Source organism: Rana temporaria, chromosome 1, assembly GCF_905171775.1.
Source record: "Rana temporaria chromosome 1, aRanTem1.1, whole genome shotgun sequence".
In the NCBI taxonomy this organism is placed as follows: Eukaryota; Metazoa; Chordata; class Amphibia; order Anura; family Ranidae; genus Rana; species Rana temporaria.
The window spans coordinates 214,488,596-214,509,649 of NC_053489.1; the positions used below are offsets into that span (position 1 = coordinate 214,488,596).

The 21,054-nt window shown below is 43.5% G+C and overlaps 1 protein-coding gene across 3 annotated transcripts in view; it reads left to right on the forward strand.

Moving 5' to 3' along the window:
- Positions 1-21,054, forward strand: part of RSPH14 (radial spoke head 14 homolog) — a 336,392-nt gene that overhangs the window by 292,036 nt on the left and 23,302 nt on the right. For all 3 annotated transcript variants that reach the window (XM_040349605.1, XM_040349598.1, XM_040349615.1), the window contains exon 5: positions 10,119-10,344. In XM_040349605.1, the coding sequence (XP_040205539.1) occupies positions 10,119-10,344 (226 nt within the window). The remainder of the gene's footprint in view (positions 1-10,118; positions 10,345-21,054) is intronic.

The window sequence follows — 21,054 nt, forward strand, 5'->3', positions numbered from 1 at the left end:
AATGCAGCCTCACCGGTGCCCATTAATGCAGCCTCACCTGTGCTCATCAACGCAGCCTCACCTGTGCTCATCAACGCAGCCTTACCTGTGCTCATCAATGCAAGCCTGAAACGTGTCAGTGTTAGCTCTGTTTTGGAACTTACCTACTCCATTTGATAAAATAAAGAGTGATTTTACACATACTCACCTGGTTGCCGACTTCACCTTATTTTGGAGGACTTCAGCAGATTACAGTGGAGCCACTTTTTGATAGGCTCCAGGCCGTCTGAGACCACATCATATATCGGGGTCAGTGGGAAAGGTTGATTCTTAACCCAATAGGTAGTGCGCTTCTACTTGGGTTCTAGCTTGCTTCCTCTTTTACATCTCGGGTTCTTCACCAGCACCCAGTCCTGTTCCCTCTCTGGGACTTGCCAGTTTCTGCTCGCCAGGTTGAGCATAGTCAAGTATTGAGCTTGGCCCAGTGCCATGAGTGACTCCTCCACCCTGTGCAGGGGTAGCCATCCCATTGGGGGAAAGGATACAGGGTATGATAGTCCACACAGAACCGCAAGCTACTGTCCTTTTTATGTGCTTGGATGACAGGGGTGACCCATGGGCTGCCACTCTATGGCCTCTATGCAGCCATAGTCCTCAAGACAAGTTGCAAAAACTAGTAGGTATTTCTCTAGTAGTTGATGGAGAAGACGTTGCTGAGGCAGTCGATAGTCCTGGAAGGGGATGTGCAGTCGGTCTAGTAGCTGTTGGTATTGTTTGTTTTTAAGGGAGGTCATGGCGACTTACAACAGGGCACATACAGCTTCCACTCCTGGTTGGACCCCAGACATGCAGTGACTGGGCACCACGTAGAAGTGTTACTTTATTTAAAAAGACAAAAAAATAGAAAGCCACTCACATGTATTAAGACCAGACATATACAGCTTTAAAAAGTTCCCATCTGCAACCGTCAGGGTGGATGGCATTGGATTGGATCCTTCAATAACAGTGAGCACTATGTAGGTTCTCATATTCTTTTAAACTGTAAATACACACCGAATCATCCATCCATCCACCCACCTGAGCTGCTGCGGTTCTCCAGTCCGAGTCCTTTCATAGAAGGAAAGGAATCTTTTCATAGTTGGTGTGAATACTGACCTTTGTCGTGGGGGTCAATACAGAGAGGCGAGAGGTTGTCCACAAAGGATTCACTCACGGTGGTGGAGGTGTTGCCCCTGTGCAGAAAGAGCATCTAAAGCTATTTTCTCTATATATCACAAATTATGGGACTACTACATTTACAATTATATGGACTTGTACTAATTTATTGTTTATGATTGGTTGAAAGTTTTTTTCATTTTTTTTTTCATTATTTGATGATTGCTGAAAACACATATACTTTACAACATCCAGATTACAGACCTTGGCCCGGATTCACAAAGTACTTGCGCCGACGTATCTCCAGATACGCCGCGTAAGTGCAAATATGCGCCGTCGTATCTATGCGCCGGACTCAGAAACTAAGATACGCCTGGAAATAGGCTTCATCCGACCGACGTAACTTGCCTACGCTGGCGTAGAGTGGGCGCATATTTACGCTGGACGTATTTGGCGCTCCCATTGATTTTCTAATCACATATGCAAATGAGGGAGATATGCCGATTCACAAACGTACGTCCGACGCAGTGCGCGTAAAGTCATACGTCCGGTGTAAAGTTATGCCCCATAAAGGAGGTGTAACTCAGCAGCATCCATGCAAAGGGCTGCACCAGGGAACACAAGCCGACGTATTTTATGTAGTTTACGTAGGACGTGAATATGACTAGGCGTAGGTTACATCCACGCCGTAGGCAGTGATCCGACGTATCTTAGGCAGTTGTTCCGACGTGATTGTGAGCATGCGCACTGAGATGCGCCCACGGGACGGCGCATGCGCAGTTGGCGATTCGTATCTGTCTGGCGCTCAGCCCATCATTTGCATGGGGTCACGCCTCATTAGCATGGCTCACGCCCACTTCCACTTACGCCAAACCCAGCGCAGATTTGGGAGGAAGTGCTTTGTGAATGCAGTGCTTGCCTCTCTGCGCTGCGTCGGCGTAGCGTAAAGGAGATACGCTACGGCGGCATAAATATGCGCCAGTGTCTGTGAATCCGGGCCATTGTTTTTTCCTCACAGATAAACTATTGGTGATAACGCAGCATTTTTTCTTTTATCATTTTAATGCTTGCTTTGGAATGTAAAATTCTTGGAATAAAATAGCTTCCCATGGGCTTGGTGTTATGTGGAGGAACAGAGTGTGTTGATGTACCTTAATTCACAAAATAATTAGCAGGGTTCCTTTGGTTTCCAGATCCTCTTTGACTTCTCAGTTGAGCTTGGAGTTTGCTTTCCAACTGCCTCTTCAAAAAGTTAGTCAGTATTTTCATGGGCCTCCCTGCTTTGAGCAGTAATACAGGCTGTTCAAGCATGCTGTGCAAGCATTATACATACAAGCCTGTCTTTATGTAGCAACACAGAGGGGACCTCCTGACAGAATGACTTTTGTGAGAATCAGCGGGAAACGAGTCCTGCTGTTTTATACATTGCCTCAATGTCCATAAATTCATAAATAAAACTGATGATAGAACCTGAATGGAGGGTCCGCAAAGTCCATTCTAACCTACATCTGTTTTGGGTCAGAGATTCCAAATATTAACCTGCACAACCAGGCAACTAGAATTCATAAGAAGAGGCGACAATGGCAACTTATATGCTTCTTTAATAACACGTTTTCTTTAATGTTTATGTATGTATGTATTTTTAGAGTATAGGAGTGCTATACAACTATAACGTTTTTGCTGCCTGTTCCCTACTGGTGGGATTATCCATCACTTCCTGCCTCATCCTGATATCCCCCTAAAATGAGGGGAATTACCATTTTAGTTTTCACCCAGACTGTTTCCCCACTGGAAAAATCTTTTAATGCTTTCTATTTTGACAACCCTTAAATTTAGTATTTCCCATCACTTTCTTCCTCAGTGACAATGGTCACCAGGGAAAATAGAGTGGTGAAATTCCAAGCAAGGACCAGAGGGCAATAAAAAAGACTTTGCAGAGGATTTAACCCTTCCGTATTCTATTAAAAAATATCGATCTATCTACATCTATACTGTATATGCCATTTCCTCTTTTAGGTTTAAATGTTTGTTGATGTTCAGGGGGCTGCGATAAGCAGTTTTACTTACCCAGTCCACTTTGCCCTGGTGGCTGGTGCTTTCCTCTATTGCCCTATGCTCTCAGGCCTGGTGCACACAATGCAATTTGTAATGGGGCTTGAGTTGCACAGAATCGTAGGACAATGAAAATTATTGTTTTCAATTGGTGTCCATTTACATTAATGTGGCTCTGCACAGAACGATTTTGGATAAGGTTCCTGTGCTACATTGGTGCGATTCCGGTGTAATTTTGGTCCCATAGACTTCAATGGAAAAATCACAGAAATCATAGGTACATGAGATTTTTTTTAATGCGATTTGCAGTGATTTCATGTTTTTTTTAACCATGAACTCTGCTCCCAGGCAAATCCTTCATCCCTAAAAAGTAGTACAGTAGTAAGAGTAGTAGTAAAAAAACACAGCCAAAAAAGTGCTTTAAAAATGCACAGGCTTAAAATCATGTTACAATCCTTTCAAAATTGCAAAGAAGTCACACCTCATAATCACATCTCAAATTGGTTCCAAATCACATCACACACCAGTGTGAACTAGGCCTCACAATTCTATGGTCCAGTAGAGTTGGGCGAACAGTTCGAGACAAGCAAAAGTTCGGCCTGAACATCGCCTGTTTGCCCCCTTTGGCAAACACCCGAATTTACGCGGCATTCAGTGGGCTGCACAGTGCATTCTAAAGCCTGATTGGACAAAGCTTTGCCCAATCAGGGCAAAGTGAATAGCTGGTTGTTAAGGAGTGGGCCGGGAAGCCCTTGTTAATCAGACCATTTTGATGAGCCTGGGCAATAAGTTCAAGCTGTTTTTTACCATCCCTTTTAAGATTAATGTTGGGGATAGGGGTATACCACTCTATATTGACATATCTTTATATTTTACTCAACAGTTACATGCAAAGATGTCCAGTTGGGGCAAAATCTCAAGAGGAATTTGCCTCCCCTTATTTTTCTTTATCTGATGCTAGGTTGTCTTCAATTCAGATACTCACCCACCCGGTGGATCCAGCGTTGTCCTGCTAAGATCCACTTCTTTTCAGCCACCCCTCGGGTCCTGTGCCAACATGTTCCTCTGTGACATCATTGGGAGGCTGCCGGCTCCTCTGGGTTTAAGCACCACCTCCCGATGACTCACCGATAGACCCGCCCCCTCCTACTTTAGTGAATGGAAAGACTGTAGTGTTCCTGGTAGAAAAGCTTTTCTTATTCACACACTTACTTTTGGGAACTTCAGTTTACCCCAATGATTCCGAGTATCCACTTGCATTAGTGAGGGAGGTCTCAGTGCATATCTGACTGGGTCTGGGGACTGGGGAGTCGTCATCCCTTATCTTTCTTGATGGGGTGAGAGGCTGGATGCGAGTGGTGGCTACTTGCTTTTATGAGAAAGATATTCTTCTCCTTGGGTACTATTCCTGCGGAAGGAGCCAAGTGTCTCTGAAACACGTTGGCTGTTTTTTATGTGATCTCTTCCTGTGTAAAATTATGTACAAATAAGTTTACTGTACCCTTGTGAATTTCTATTAATCCCTACATGTGGATTTTTTTTATGTACTATACTAGTTTATATACTTGTTAGCGAAAAAGCACTTTTTGAGCCATTAAATGGGGGAAATCTTCTTACCACATTTTATAAATATAGAGATGTTGGCTAGTACAACAATTAACTTCTTATTTTGCCCTAGAAGGTAGGGTTCTGTGATTTTTTCAGGAAGCTAAGTACAGCAATATGGCAGCCCTCTCACCAGCCACAATCTTCTGGGATTGCATAAAGAAGCACAAACACCCTGTGGTGATCTCACTGGGTCTAAATTAAGCTATGTAATAAAAACAGATTATTAAAAAAAAGTGAACGAACAGAAGACAAATCTAAATCAGATCAATATTTGTAGTGGCTAGTCTTGGTTGGAATTGTTTAGATCAGTGGTCTCAAAGGTGTCATTCTATCCAAAAACGTTTTCACTACAGATAGTGGATCCTTGGTTTATTAAATTTCTCCTGGTCCTGGGTGGCAAGATATCTATGTGTTAATTCTCAATCTGTGCCTGCATACCTTGAAACATCACTTCTTGCGTTCTCAATGATGTAAAATAAATACATACGGAGAGTGAGAAGTCTTTGTAATTGGTGTGGCAGATGTGTAAACTCAACAGCAGAGCATAGGAGACAAAGAAACTGTAAAATCAGTTATGGCTGGACTGACCATTTAAATTGGAGAGCTGCTAAAATTACTAAATGCTGCCGCAGCCAATCTCAAACACCTGATACCCTCACAAACTACAATGCATTATGCCAATCAGATGGCTTAAAGTGAACCCGTGCTTTGTCAGCCATAGCCGCAACTAATGCACACCTTTCCCCAACACTTCAGGAACAAAGAAATATGTCTGATACGTTTGGGTATAGTGATTCATTCCATTTCCCTTTAGGACAGTGCTGCTACTTGGCTCTTGGGACATCCAGGCACCAGTGCTGTCACATGATGGTGGGGATAGATTCCTCAGCCATGGATAAACTGAAAGTTGAGCTGTGGCCAAATAGATTGGTGGGGAAAAAAAGGAAGATTCGTATATGCAACTGTTGGGGCTGACATCAAAAAGGCTTACTCACAGACTCACTCTAAGCCAGCCATTCTCAGCCATGTTTCTTCCTCCAGAAGTTGCTAGGAGTTCCATAACCACTTCCGGACAGCCTACCGCATATAAACTGTGGCAGGACAGCCTGGCTGCACGAAATCACGTACCTGTACGTGATTTCGTGCACAAGGTTTGGGGCGCATGCTGCTGGCGACCCGCTCCCACTGTGATTGGACACAGCGGGAGCCAATCAGCGGGTCCGCCAGACGCGATGTTCACTGGGAACCCGTAGAGAGGCAGAACAGCGGTTTGTGAGAGGGAAAGAGTGAGATCTTGTGTTTTTGCTAAGCAGAAACACGGGTCTCTTTCTTTCCCAATCAAAGCACTCTCCCCACAGTTAGAATGTCGGCTGTTTTTCTATTGACCCAGCTGATGTTGCCTGACATTTGTCCCGAGTGTACTAGGCTTAAAGCGGATGTGCCATGGGAACAAAATATTAAAAGTCAGCAGCTACAAATACTGCAGCTGCTGACTTTTAATATTAGGACACTTACCTGTCCTGGAGTCCAGCGCCGATCGCAGCAGAGCACGAGCGATCGCTCGTCACTCTGCTGCTCCCCCCGCCATCCACGCTGAGGGAACCAGGAAGTGAAGCACTGCGGCTTCACTGCCCGGTTCCCTACGGCGCATGCGCGAGTCGCGCTGCGCCCGCCGATTGGCTCACACGCTGTGTGCTGGGAGCCGAGTGTTCCCAGCACACAACGGGCGACAGACGGGATGTGACGGAATGCCCGTCTTTCGCCCGTAGCGTGTGGCCGGAAGTGGGTGCAAATACCTGTCTTTAGACAGGTGTCTGCACCCCCCTCCCCCCTGAAAGGTGTCAAATGTGACACCGGAGGGGGGGAGGGTTCCGATCAGCGGGACTCCACTTTAGGGTGGAGGACCGCTTTAAGACAGACCTATTAAGCAAACTTCCTAAAATAAGTGTTGGAGGATGTTCCTGTTATAATGAAATAATCCACTCCAGTCCTATGCACAGTAATACAGTAGAATTAAGATAGTGCTGGGAGGCCTGAAATTTTATTTAAAGCCTTGTTCAGATTTCTAGGAAAAGCTATGTGTTGAAGGCATGTTACTGCAATGCATGTGTGTGTGAATAGGCACTAAATTATAAGATGGTTTCTGTAGGAATTGTAATTGTTATCAATGAAAATGCAATTTCCTTTTAAGAAGACCATGCTTATATTTACGTGGCCTTACATAATAATGCTACCCATGACATCAACCTGTTGCTTACTGCAAAAAAAATGTTATTGCTCTTACTGAGTGTGTGTGTGTTATTATATACATACACAGTGCCTTGAAAAAGTTTTAATACCCCTTGAAATTTTTCACATTTTGACATGTTACAACCAAAAACGTAAATGTATTTTATTGGGATTTAATGTGATAGACCAACACAAAGTGGCACATAATTGTCAAATGGAAAGAAAATGATAAATGTTTTTAAATTTTTTTTTAGTTAAGAATATAGGGCCAGATTCACAGTGGAGATACGACGGCGTATCTGCTGATACTCCGTCGTATCTCTGTTTCTATCTATGCGACTGATTCATAGAATCAGTTACGCATAGATAGCCAGAAGATCCGACAGGTGTAATTGTTTTACACTGTCGGATCTTAGTATGCAATACCGCAGCCGCCGCTGGGGGGAGTTTGCGTCGTAAACCAGCGTCGGGTATGCAAATTAGGAGTTACGGCGATTCACGACGGATTTTCGCGTTCGCTACGTCGCCGCTAGTCTAGTTTCCCGTCGCAAAGTTAGTCGTCGTTTTAGGTGCCCTAACTTTAGTCAGCAAGCGTATTGCTGTCTAAAGTATGGCCGTCGTTCCCGCGTCGAAATTTAAAAATCAACGTCGTTTGCGTAAGCCGTCCGGGAATACGGAATTACGCTACACGCTTCGCCGTTCGAAAAAATGATGTCACGGCGCGCAATGCACGACGGGAGTTCCGAAACGGAGCATGCGCGGTAGGTCCGGCGCGGGAGCGCGCCTAATTTAAATGGCACACGCCCATTTAAATTGGCCCGCCTTGCGCCGGAGGCCGCCGGCGTAGGTTTTCATCGCAAGTGCTTGGTGAATCAGGCACTTGCGATGAAAAATTGCGGCGGTGTAACGTATCTACGATACGTTACGCCGCCGCTCTTCTATGTGAATCTGGCCCATATATCTGTAAATATCTGTATACATGAATATGCTTTGATCTAAACCAGGGGTCTCCAAACTTTCTAAACAAAGGGCCGGATTACTGTCCTTCAGACTTTAAGAGGGCTGGACTGTGGCCATCAGGAGTACAAAATCCCCTATCAATGGTGTCATTGGACCCCATCAATGGTGTCATTGGACCCCATCAATAGTGTCATTGAACCCCATCAATGGTGTCATTGGACCCCATCAATGTTGTCATTGGACTTCATCAATGGTGTCATTGGGAGGAAATTCTGCCCCATCATTGGGAGGAAATTCTGCCCCATCATTGGGAGGAAATTCTGCCCCATCATTGGTGTCATTGGGAGGAAATTCTGCCCCATCATTGGTGTCATTGGGAGGAATTCTGCCCCATCATTGGTGTCATTGGAAAGGAATTCTGCCCCATCATTGGGAGGAATTCTGCCCCATCATTGGTGTCATTGGGAGGAATTCTGCCCCATCATTGGTGCCAATAAATAAAAAAGCACCCCAAGGGCCGGATAAAATAAAGCAAAGGGCCACATCTGGCCCCCGGGCCGCAGTTTGTAGACCACTGATCTAAACAATTCCATTGTAGCTTTGGCTAAATGTTTAGGGTTGTTGTCCTGCTGGTAGGTGAACCTCCGCCCCAGTCGCAAGTCTTTTTCTTCTAATATTGCCCTGTATTTGGCTTCATCCATCTTCCCATCAACCCTGACCACCTTCCCTGTCCCTGCTAAAGAAAAGCATCCCCACAACATGATGCTGCCACCACCATGTTTCACGGTGGGGATAGTGTGTTCAGGGTGATGTGCAGTGTTAGTTTTCTGCCACACATAGCGTTTTGCTTTTAGGCCAAAAAGTACAATTTTGGTCTAATCTGACCAGAGCACCTTCTTCCACATGTTTGCTGTGTCCCCCACATGGCTTCTCGCAAACTGAAACGGGACTTCTTATGGCTTTCTTTTGACAATGGCTTTCTTGCCACTCTTCCATAAAGGACAGATTTGTGGAGTACACGACTAATGGCCCATACACACCATACGAAAATCGATGAAAAAATTTGTACGATAAGCTGTCTGCCGATTTTCAGATCGTTAGTACGGTGCGTTCGACAGCCGATTTTGTTTTTTATCAGACAAAAGCTGGATGTGCAGACTATAAAATCCCAATAAAATACATTTATGTTTTTGGTTGTAACATGACAAAATGTGGACAATTTCAAGCGGTATGGATACTTTTTCAACAGAGAAAGTTTCCCAAGTGGGGTTTTTAGGCAGCTAAAGTGACGAGTTAGATGCAATTTGTAAAAATTTTATTTATTCACATGTATCAAAGAGGGACTGGGGGGTATGAATAGGATATGAGTTGCAACATTACAAAGGACATTAAAAATTCACATAATATTTACAGTACACAACAAATTATTTATACAGCTAGATACAATAAACATTGCATATATAGACAATAATCCTGACGCGTTTCGACCATAATGGTCTTCTTCAGAGGTATTTAGGTTGTGACTGAAAGAAAATTGCAAAAAAATTATATTAAACATATTCGCATATTTTAATCCACCCATCTGCCCCACCCTAATCTCCATATGTGTAGAGACACCTTTCATTTAGAAAAGGGGTGGGGGGTGGAGGAAGGAAAACATTGCAGTATATAGGTGATATAAGAAAAATTGATTAAAATCGATCATTACCAGTAAAAGAGTACAAAAAAGCGTCTTGATGAAGCTTTGCTGTCGCATTCAAGGAGGTCCGGCCGTCCTCCCAAGGATCGCTCCAACCCTGGGACTCCCACGCGAGCGTCCAAAGTGTGCTATGTGGTCCCGTGTAACTCAACAGGGGGTCACCCAAAGGGGGGGGGGCGAGGCCCAAGGATAGTGGGCGGGGGAGGAGGGGAGATCACATGGAGGGAAAGAAAAAGCCTGCAATAGGATGATTGACATTAAAAATTGAGGCAAATGTATATGTATGTATACATGCGTAAAGGATGCCTATAAAATAATATTTAGTTTACTTTTTCAAGGCACTGTATATGGACATATATAATACGTAATACTTTTTTTTAGATTAAACAGAATTACAGATTCTAAATAAAGGTGTTCCTGTCTTCTGTCTTTACAGGTGCAACCGCCCTTGTTGATGCAGGTTTAATAGCACAGCTGGTGAGCAAGCTGGAGTCAGAGCATGATGAAATACAGGAGCTGATTCTGGAGACTTTGCATTTTTGTCTCCAAGCAGACGCTTTCCAGGCTCTTAATGCAGGAGCTGTCCCCATTCTGAAGGGGAAGCTCAGTCATCCGTTAGTAGGCATTAGGAGAAAAGCAGCATGTGCTCTCTTGGAAATATGGTAAGGAAAAGACAGGGCCATGTTGTATTGTTTTACAAACCCTAGGGGGCAGTAAGTCTACATAATAAATTCTGCATTTTACTACACAAAACCAGAAATGTACAGTAGCTAAGTTCAATGCGAGAATATTACACAATTCAGATCCCAGTTTGCTGAAGCACATATTACCTATGTATTTAAAATGTATTTAAAGTGTATTTAAAATGTACATAGACTAACAGATTAATAGATAGATATAACTTAATACAAAAACCTAGGCAATCGTGCAAATATGCATTACAAGAGGAATCCTATTGTTGTCTAGGGGGCCCGTTCATACCTATGCCTTGAGCTTCTGTGTAACTTGGAAAAATGATGCAGGCTGTTCTTTTGGTGCAATATAGTGCGATTTTGGCTCCATAGACTTCAATGGAGGCGCATGAAAATAAAAAAAAGGAATAAAAGATGCAGCAAAAAGTACATTAAAAAATATACAAAAAAACAAAACAAAATCAGATGTACAAATCAGACGTCCACATGTGAACCTAGTCTCAGTCCAAGCATTCAGCACAAAAGAACTAATTAAACTATTTTAATAAATTTAGTTCAGATAAAATCCAACTAAAACTAAAATGCCATTTTAATCAAAAGATGATGATTAAAACTAAATCGAAATTTGACGTAAAAATTTACTTTGTTAAAAACAGAAGTATAAGTTGTTTTATGTTTTGTTTTTTATTTTATTTTTACACAAAAACTGCAGAAGTGAAAGGTGGTTGGAAATGATGTGCTTCTTAAAAGTGCACTTACCCTTTACTTAATAAAATCTTTATTATAATAACTTACCGTATATTCTCGAGTATAAGCCGACCTGAATATAAGCCGAGGCACCTAATTTTACCACAAAAAAATGGGAAAACGTATTGACTCGCATATAATGCCGAGTACACACAATCATTTTTCGGCATGAAAAAAAAACATTAGGGTAGATTCAGGTAGCTTTGCCCCTTTTTTTACTGAGGCGCAGCGCACCGTTTTGCCGCTGCGCCTCCGTAAATTTCCGATTCACGGAGCAGTAGCTCCGTAAGTTGCGTGTGCGCTCCGGAAAACTGCCCGGCGTAAGGGTGCGTAATTTAAATGATCCCGTAGGGGGCGTGGATCATTTAAATTAGGCACGTTCCCACTCCGAACGTAGTGCGCATGCTCCGTCGGGAAACTTTCCCGACGTGCATTGCGGCAAATGACGTCGCAAGGACGTCATTTGCTTCAAAGTGAACGTGAATGGCGTCCATCGCCATTCACGATTCACTTACGCAAAAAACAACGTAAAATTTAAACTTCGCAACGTGGGAACGACGGGTATACGTAACATTGGCTGCCCCTGCTATTAGCAGGAGCAGCCTTACGCAAAATCCCGACGTACGCAAACTACGTAAACTGCGTACGCAGGGCTCGGCGTTAGTATGCAACTGAATCGGCGTTAGTATGCAATTTGCATACTATACGCTGACCACAACGGGAACGCCACCTAGCGGCCAACGTAAGAATGCAGCCTACGATATGACTGCATAAGGAGCCTTATGCCAGTCATTTCTTAGGCTGCAGTCGGCGTAACGAGGTTCCTGAATCAGGAGCATTCGTAACGCCGGCGCAGGTAAGCAATTGCGCTGCGTAACTATGGTTAGGCAGACACAATTGCTCTTTGAATCTACCCCATTGTTTTTCAGCATGTCCAAAAAGCAACGTTTTTCCAACTTCATCATTAAAAACTATGTTGCCCACACACCATCGTTTTTGAAAAATGATGAACAAAGCGCTGTGACGTACACCACGTACAACGGCACTCTAAAGGGGAAGTTCTATTTGCCTTTGGGCTGATTTTAGCTGATTCCGTGTTAGTAAAAGATGATTCGCGTTTTTTTGTCTGTTACAGCGTGATGAATGTGCTTACTCCATTATGAATGGTAGTTTTACCAGAACGAGCGCTCCTGTCTCATAACTTGCTTCTGGGCATGCGCGGGTTTAAAACGTCGTTTTTGCCCACACGCGATAATTTTTAACAACACGAAAAACGACATTTTAAAAAACGACGTGAAAAAATGCAGCATGTTCGAATTTTTTTTTGTCGTCTTTCAGAAGCCGAAAAACAATGTGAAGCCCACACAAGATCATTTTAAATGACGTTTTTAAAAACTTTGTTTTTTTTCATGCCGAAAAATTATCGTGTGTACGCGGCATAAGCCTAGTGTCCATCTGCATGCCTCACTGTGCCTCACTTTGCCTCACTGTGTCCATGTGCATGCCTCACTGTGTCCATGCCTCACTGTGCCTCTCTGTGCCTCACTGTGCCCATGTCTCATTGTGTCCATGACTAGACTTACATTTAACATGGGAGTATATAGAAGGTATGCCCGGCTCTGAAAAATTGGTGCTCCCCGGCCGTAGGTCCCCCAGAGAGCAAACTTTGCAAACTTGTAGAGGAGAACTGGGGCTACATGTGTGCCAGGCTGTCCTGCCACAGTTTATATGCGGTAGGCTGTCCGGAAGTGGTTACGGAACCCCAAGCCGACCCGAATATAAGCCGAGGCACCTAATTTTACCAAAAAAAACTGGGAAAACGTATTGACTCGAGTATAAGCCTAGGGTGCCCATCTGCATGCCTCACTGTGCCTCACTTTGCCTCAGTGTGTCCATGTGCATGCCTCACTGTGTCCATGCCTCACTGTGTCAATGACTTACGTTTAACATGGGAGTATATAGAAGGGGTGCCCGGCTTTGAAAAATCGGTGCTTCCCGGCCGTAGGTCCCCCAGACAGCAAACTTTGCAAACTTGTAGAGGAGAACTGGGGCTACATGTGTGCCAGGCTGTCCTGCCACAGTTTATATGCGGTAGGCTGTCTGGAAGTGGTTACGGAACACCAAGCCGACCCGAATATAAGCCGAGGCACCTAATTTTACCCCCAAAAAACTGGGAAAACTTATTGACTCGAGTATAAGCCTAGGGTGCCCATCTGCATGCCTCACTGTGCCTCACTTTGCCTCAGTGTGTCCATGTACATGCCTCACTGTGTCCATGCCTCACTGTGTCAATGACTTACGTTTAACATGGGAGTATATAGAAGGGGTGCCCGGCTTTGAAAAATCGTTGCTCCCTGGCGGTAGGTCCCCCGGACAACAAGCTTTGCACACTTGTAGAGGAAGAGTGGGGCAATATGTGTGCCAAGTTTACCGGGTCCCCAAAGTCCGGGAGATCAGGCGCAAAAAGGTGACTTGAGTATAAGCACAAATGTGCCCAAAAACTCGGCTTGTACTCGAGTATATATGGTACATGATATTCAAACCATATTTTAGGAGACATCCGTGCAAAAATACAGTAATTAGCTAATGTTTTTTTTTTCTTATATTATACACATTCTGTTATTTTAATTTTTTCCACAATCATAACAAATTCTGCAACTCCCTCCTCATTGGCTTACCTCTACTTAGGCTACCCCCCCTAGCTCCCATCTCCCCCCCCCCCCAAAGCGCTGCCAGCTTCCCTCCACTCCTATCAGCTGTTGCTGCTGGGATGTTTTAGGAGTGGAGAAGTTTCCGAATGAACATCGTGAGTGATCGGTAGTGTGTGCAATAGGCTGCGCACACCTATGGTGTCAGTACTCCTCTCAGTCCGTCTCTCCACTGGCTTCTACTCACCCAACAAATTTAATTAAAAATACTAACAACAATTTAAAAAGCCATACACATCTTAGTCCCCAGCTAAATCACTAACCTAGTCTCAAAATACCAACCAAATTGTTATCTTCATTCCTCTTAAGACCTCCTTCTCTTTTAGACAATCCCTGAAAGACCGTCTCTTCAGAGAAGCCTATCCTGCCCCCACCATGACCCTCTCTCTTAGATTGTAAGCTCTAATGAGCAGAGCCCTCTGATTTAGTGGCAGCTGGTGTTTTTTTTTTTTTTAGGGGGGAGCAGCAAACATCCAACCCATCCACCCCCCCCCCCCGAGCGGCACACATACTCTGCCCCACCCCTCCCCCCTCCCCTGCTGTTTGCCGGTCATTCAGGCACTTAATCTATCGTGGTGGGTGGCAGGCAGCATGAGGCAGCAGTTAGGCCCCTTTCAGACGTCCGCTACGCCTGTCCGTTCATTACAAGTCCGTTAACGGACTTGTAATACATCCCTATGGGATCGCGTCCGTTATCGGATGTAGCATCCGCTAGCGTCCGCGTCCGTCGGGATCCGGTTTTCGGACGGACGAAAACCCTATTTTTCTTCCGTCCAGCGGAACGGAACTGATGCAGACGGACAGACAGTCCGTCTGCATCAGGTTCCCCATAGGGCAGAGCGGAGCTGAGACAGGGCGGTCCCTGCACTGTGTGCGGGGACCGCCCTATCCGCCGACAGCTCAGCGGGGATCCCCGCTCAGCCGACGGAGACACACGGAGCGGACCCAGAAACGGTCCGCTCCGTGTGAAGGAGCCCTTAGGCTTCGAGTCCTCGCCTCCATTGCGGCTTCCAGCTCCTCCCCTCCTCCTTCTAGGCGTCCAATAGCCTGTCCTTTTAGCCAATCGGGTGACCGGTGTCAAAACCTGCTTCCTGATTGGCCAGGAGGATTCGTGTTACAACAGCGAATATTCATTCGCTGTTTTAACACACCTGGGTGGGCTGAGAGTGCACTCTCTGCAACCAGAGCCCATCCTATATTAAAGCCTATTAGAGCCTCTGACTCTAATCGGTGCTTCAAAAAAACAGCCCCTCCCCATTGGAATTCATGCACCGATGTCCTGAATGGGGCAGGATGCATGGATAAGGGAGGCGACGATGGACAGGGGGGCGGCGCCCATGCGCTCTTAATGGATGGGCCGCCCCTGCTCTGATTCCTCCTGCATTGAATTGTGTTGTAAATATACTTACTGCCCTCATGTTGTAAAGTGCTGCACAAACTGTTGGCATTATATAAATCCTGTATAATAATAATAAATACATTTTGGCAGGGTGACTAAAATAAAGAGTGTGAGTGGGCCCTGATGAGCTGTCACAAGCATCCTCCCCTGCACCACAGTGACTTTGGTACTTCTAATATCAGGGGGTGATCTATGTATGATTGGTTATTTTCTGTGGATTTTTTTTTTAGATGCCTTCAAAGTGTTGTTGCTAGGCAGAATAGTTAATCTTCCCACTTCCTGCACCTAGGTGCTTAACCTACACCGCACAGACTCCTGGGAATGTAGTGGGTGTAACTTTCCAGGAGTCTGTGCTCTCCCCAGTCTCAAAGAATCATGTGACTTGGACAGTACAGGTGCTGAAACCTGATCTGAAACCTATAACACTGCTTGTGCAGCACTGAGCATGTGCAAGATTTGCAAGGCTGAAATCCAGGAAGTCATACAGTCTGGCTTCATGATGCCCACACTTAAGATGGCCCCAGTCAATTTCTATTTTATAAAGTGTCTAAATGCTGTAACAACCTAACAAAACAGACCTTAGTTTACAGACTAACTTTACTAGTATACATTAAGCTTGTGTATTACAGGGGTATTTATATTTAAAAAGTGAAATTGTGGCCGGAACTCCGCTTTAACATCAACTCAGGCAGCTCGTTTGGCTTGATTTCTCTGATCCTGTGATGTAAACCTTTAAGTGTCATATTGTGGAATGATGGTTGTTTGGCAGCAAGGCAACCATCAACCAGTCTGTCTTTGAACAGCCCCGTTCATGATATCTGGCAGAGAGCAATGCCACAGGGAACTAAAAAGGAGCACAGACGGAGGAAAACAAATGTTATCGCTAGACGAAGCCCAAATCCAATTTTACAATGATCGAATAATTGGGTGGAGATGTTCTTGATTGTTTTCTCTATGCAAAGATTACGCACAGTACCCTTTTATGCTTTTATCCACAGATGCAATACATTTTCTATATCACAGTAAAAAGTAATGTTTCAAGATTAACATATCTATTATACTTTTTCATAATCAGGGCAAAGCAAAATATTTATGAGCTACTTATTACCTGCTTTACATACAATTGAAGTTCTAATTGTAGCACTAACCTGGAGGAGCTGCTGGTTTGTTTTGGGTCTGTTCTCTGGCTTTTAACCCCTGAAGCTGGCTCAAACCCTCCCTTGGCACAACTGGTGTTGGTAAGGATTGTGGATCCCACTGGCTGCAAGGGGAAACACAATTCTGTCACACCACAGTAAAAATTGTAAATAAACTGTTGTACTGGTCCACAGGATAATAGATAGACAGCACACAGGATTAAACTTAACCAAGGAAACTTTACTTGGTAAGAAATTAAAGTAAAAGAACAAAGTAAAACAGTTAGTGGACTGCTTACAGGGCCCTGTAAGAGTCAATAGTAGTAATAGATAAATACAGGTTTGATTATAGTACTAAGACAGACCTGTGTAAGTGCACAGCAAAGGGATTCCCTCAGTACGATATGTCTACTACTGAAGCACCTCTTCACCAGGCCTCACCCAGCTCTCACTAAAAGCAACACTGTGCAACTTAGTATAACAATTACTTTAAATGGAAGGGTATATATATATATATATATATATATATATATATATATATATATATATATATCAACAACTGACTCTTCCTAACAGGCAGTCTTTAACTTATATATCTCACTAGTGGGGTTTGGTTGATCAGACCAAACCTCAATACGATTTGTCCTGAACAGTTTGTGCGTATACTCGTTGGCATGCGTTGGCGCGCAATGAGGCTTCCGGAGACAAGCCTCACACAGGCCTCCTTCTTGCTTGGAGAGGCCGTCCAGAGAGCGCGAGACAACGATGTCCTCCTTCTTAAATTCCTTCCCCCAGCAGGCTGTGCGGGGCGCAAAGTATTTTGGGATCGCACAGTTGCATTTTGGACATTGTAGTCTGTCAATTGACCAGGGCAATGGAGTCTTTATCTCCCTGTACTTCAATTCCCAGCATTCACTCGGTACGAGGGTACAAACCAAACAGAAAGGTGGCTGTGACAACAATTGGCCACTGGAGGGAGCTGAGTACCTTCTTTATCTGCAAACGGCAGTATTTAATCCATATCAAAGTGGCACCTTGCTACACAATGTTAATATTTTATCAAATAGTAGTACAGAAAAACATAACGTCAGTTTCGATTCAGGTTCTGTTTCAAGAAGCTAAATAAGCATTAATTAAAATTTTCCACCACTCCCCAACATATACAGTGCCTTGCAAACATATTTACCACCCTTGGCTTTTTACCTATTTTGTTACATTACAACTTTTAGTTCAATGTTTTTAGTCTCAAGTTGGTGAAGTAAATTGGAAAAATATATACTTAAAACAATTTTTCAGAAATAAAAAACTGATAATTGGCATGTGCGTATGTATTCACCCCCTTTGTTATGAAGCCCATAAAAAGCTCTGGTGCAACCAATTTTCTTCAGAAGTCACAAGATTAGTGAAATGATGTCCACCTGTGTGCAATTGATGTGTCACATGATCTGTCATTACATATACACACCTTTTTGAAAGGCTCCAGAGGCTGCAACACCGAAGCAAGAGGCACCACTAACCAAACACTGCCATGAAGACCAAGGAACTCTCCAAACAAGTAAGGGACAATGTTGTTGAGAAGTACAAGTCAGGGTTAGGTTATAAAAAAATATCCAAAACTTTGATGATCCCTAGGAGCACCATCAAATCTATCATAAAGATATGGAAAGAACATGGCACAACAGCAAACCTGCCAAGAGACGGCCGCACACCAAAACTCACGGACCGGGGAGGGCATTAATCAGAGAGGCAGCACAGAGACCTAAGGTAACCCTGGAGGAGCTGCAGAGTTCCACAGCAGAGACTGGAGTATCTGTACATAGGACGACAATAAGCTGTATGCTCCATAGAGTTGGACTTTATGGCAGATTGGCCAGAAGAAAGCCATTACTTTCAGCAAAAAACAAAATGGCACGTTTTGAGTTTGTGAAAAGGCATGTGGGAGACTTCCAAAATGTATGGATGAAGGTGCTCTGGTCTGATGAGACTAAAATTTAACTTTTTGACCATCAAAGAAAACACTGTCTGGCACAAACCCAACATATTACATCCCCCAAAGAACACCATCCCCGCAGTGAAACATGGTGGTGGCAGCATCATGCTGTGGGGATGTTTTTCAGCAGTCGGGACTGGGAAACTGGTCAGAGTTGAGGGAAAGATGGATGGTGCTAAATACAGGGATATTCTTGAGCAAAACCTGTACCACTCTGTGTATGATTTGAGGCTAAGACGGAGGTTCACCTTCCAGCAGGACAATGACCCCAAACACACTGCTAAAGCAACACTTGAGTGGTTTAAGGGCAAACATTTAAATGTGTTGGAATGGCCTAGTCAAAGCCCAGACCTCAATACAATAGAAAATCTGTGGTCAGACTTAAAGATTGCTGTTCACAAGCGCAAACCATCCAACTTGAAGGAGCTGTAGCAGTTTTGCAAGGAGGAATGGGCAAAGATCTTAGTGGCAAGATGTGGCAAGCTCATAGAGACTTATCCAAAGCGACTTGGAGCTGTGATAGCCGCAAAAGGTGGCTCTACAAAGTATTGACTTTAGGGGGTGAATAGTTATGCACATTAACTTTTTCTGTTATTTTGTCCTAAATCTTTAAAGTTGTGGGCATGTTCTGTAAATTAAATGATGCAAATCCTCAAACAATCCATGTTAATTCCAGGTTGTGAGGCAACAAAACACGAAAAATGCCAAGGGGGTGAATACTTTTGCAAGGCACTGTAGGATACTCTTGCATTTCTATCATCTCTATCTCTTCCCTCACTTGCTCCTCAGGAGCTACTCCTGTTGTCTGGCTGCTGTTTGAATTAATAATGCAGTTCAAAGTTCTAACCACAATCTTCAAAATTCTTCCCTTCCAGGATCCCCCATGCATACTCTAACATATTTCAAGGTACTACCCCTGCATGACTTCCCCTCCCCAAATTTAGTCTCCTCTTCAAACATGCCTTCCTGACATTTCAAATGCTTCATCTCTTATTTGGAACTTGCATATACACATCTTTGGGATTTCTCCAAAACATAAAGTGTTAAATGTATTTCATGCAGGCCTCTAATGATGCCAGTGTATATAAGGATATAAGTACAGCGAAAGTAAAATTAATCAGAATTAATAGCAATAAACTCCAAAAAGTCTTTAAAATCTTTAAATAATTCAAAGTCCTTAAATATAAGAAGATGAAAGAGTAATCCAGAGAACCGAAGAGCAGCACGTTGCACAGAGTCTTTCACCAGTGCTGTAGAAATCCACAAAAACTGTGACAATCCCTCCACCAATGGTCTATCTAATCACTCTCACCTTATTCCATAGACCCCTGAGCGAATAGGTGGTCATGCAAGCAGAAAACATAACAGGTAATCACCAATAGTAAACGTATTTTCACTATCCTTGAGTGTCAGCCAGGACGCCAGGTCATGAATAAAAAAGAGGAGGATCTAAGTGCTCACTGCTTATTAAAAATGTATTTCTGTGTATACACACAAACTACTCACATGTTAAAAGTCAAAGACAGCATGTAAAGACCAACATCCATCAGTAAATTCTTCCGTGGGACAGCAGCGGGTGACGTCATACGCAGCTCCTCCCCTGTATGCGTTGCTTCCTCGGCGGGGCTCTTTTATACTCTAATAATACCATGGCCGGATTTCTTATGAGACACAGCAGACTCCTGTCGGTGGAGGCAAAAAAAAATTTCCTTGTATAGCTACCAGCCACATATTTTTTTCCCCTCCATCATCAGTAGAAATAGTCACTTTATTTAAGCTTATTTATGCACAATATAAAAAGATAGAATGAGACAAGTAAAACAAGAAAAACTCGCAGAGAGTATCCTTTTGGAGACAAAAGGTGTGTGCCTATAGGCTTTACTGATAGAATTTCAGCCCTGAATCTGATTTAATATTTTTCAGACACTAATATACTGCCAGACAAGGCACACTGCCACCTTACACACAGCTTGTTTATAGTCGTGCCTTTTTTTTACCCAGATTTCTCAGATTGTATTCTTATATGTACAGGGTTGTGACTGTATCCTGTTGTTGCTGCATACTCTTTGCGATGCAAATATGTACTTGGGTCTATTTTTATTTTTTTTCGTATGTCCCCATTTCAGTTACCCTTATTTGTTACTTTTTTTTGTATAGAGCCATGAGAGGCAATAATATCTTATTCCGCAGCTTATTTAAGTTTGGCCACCAGGTGGTGCAGTTCAGTTAAGGCATCAAACATCACAATTCATTATTTCTGCTCAGGTTTACTGACCCTGCTATTGCTGGGGATTTAAATGATTACAGAAAGATACGCATAGTATGCAGATTGGATGTACTGTACTAGCATTACACTGACTTTACTTGCTGCATGTTCCAGGTTGGTGACTAGGCAGCCCTCTCATTTATCTCATGACAGGTGTACTTCAAAACTATCATATCAACGCAGGAGAACATTATTTATAAATATATATACAGTATCTCACAAAAGTGAGTACACCCCTCACATTTTTGTAAATATTTTATTATATCTTTCCATGTGACAACACTGAAGAAATTACACTTTGCTACAAAGTAGTGAGTGTACAGCTTGTATAACAGTGTAAATTTGCTGTCCCCTCAAAATAACTCAACACATTAATGTCTGAACTGCTGGCAACAAAAGTGAAAATATCCAAATTGGGCCCAAAGTGTCAATAT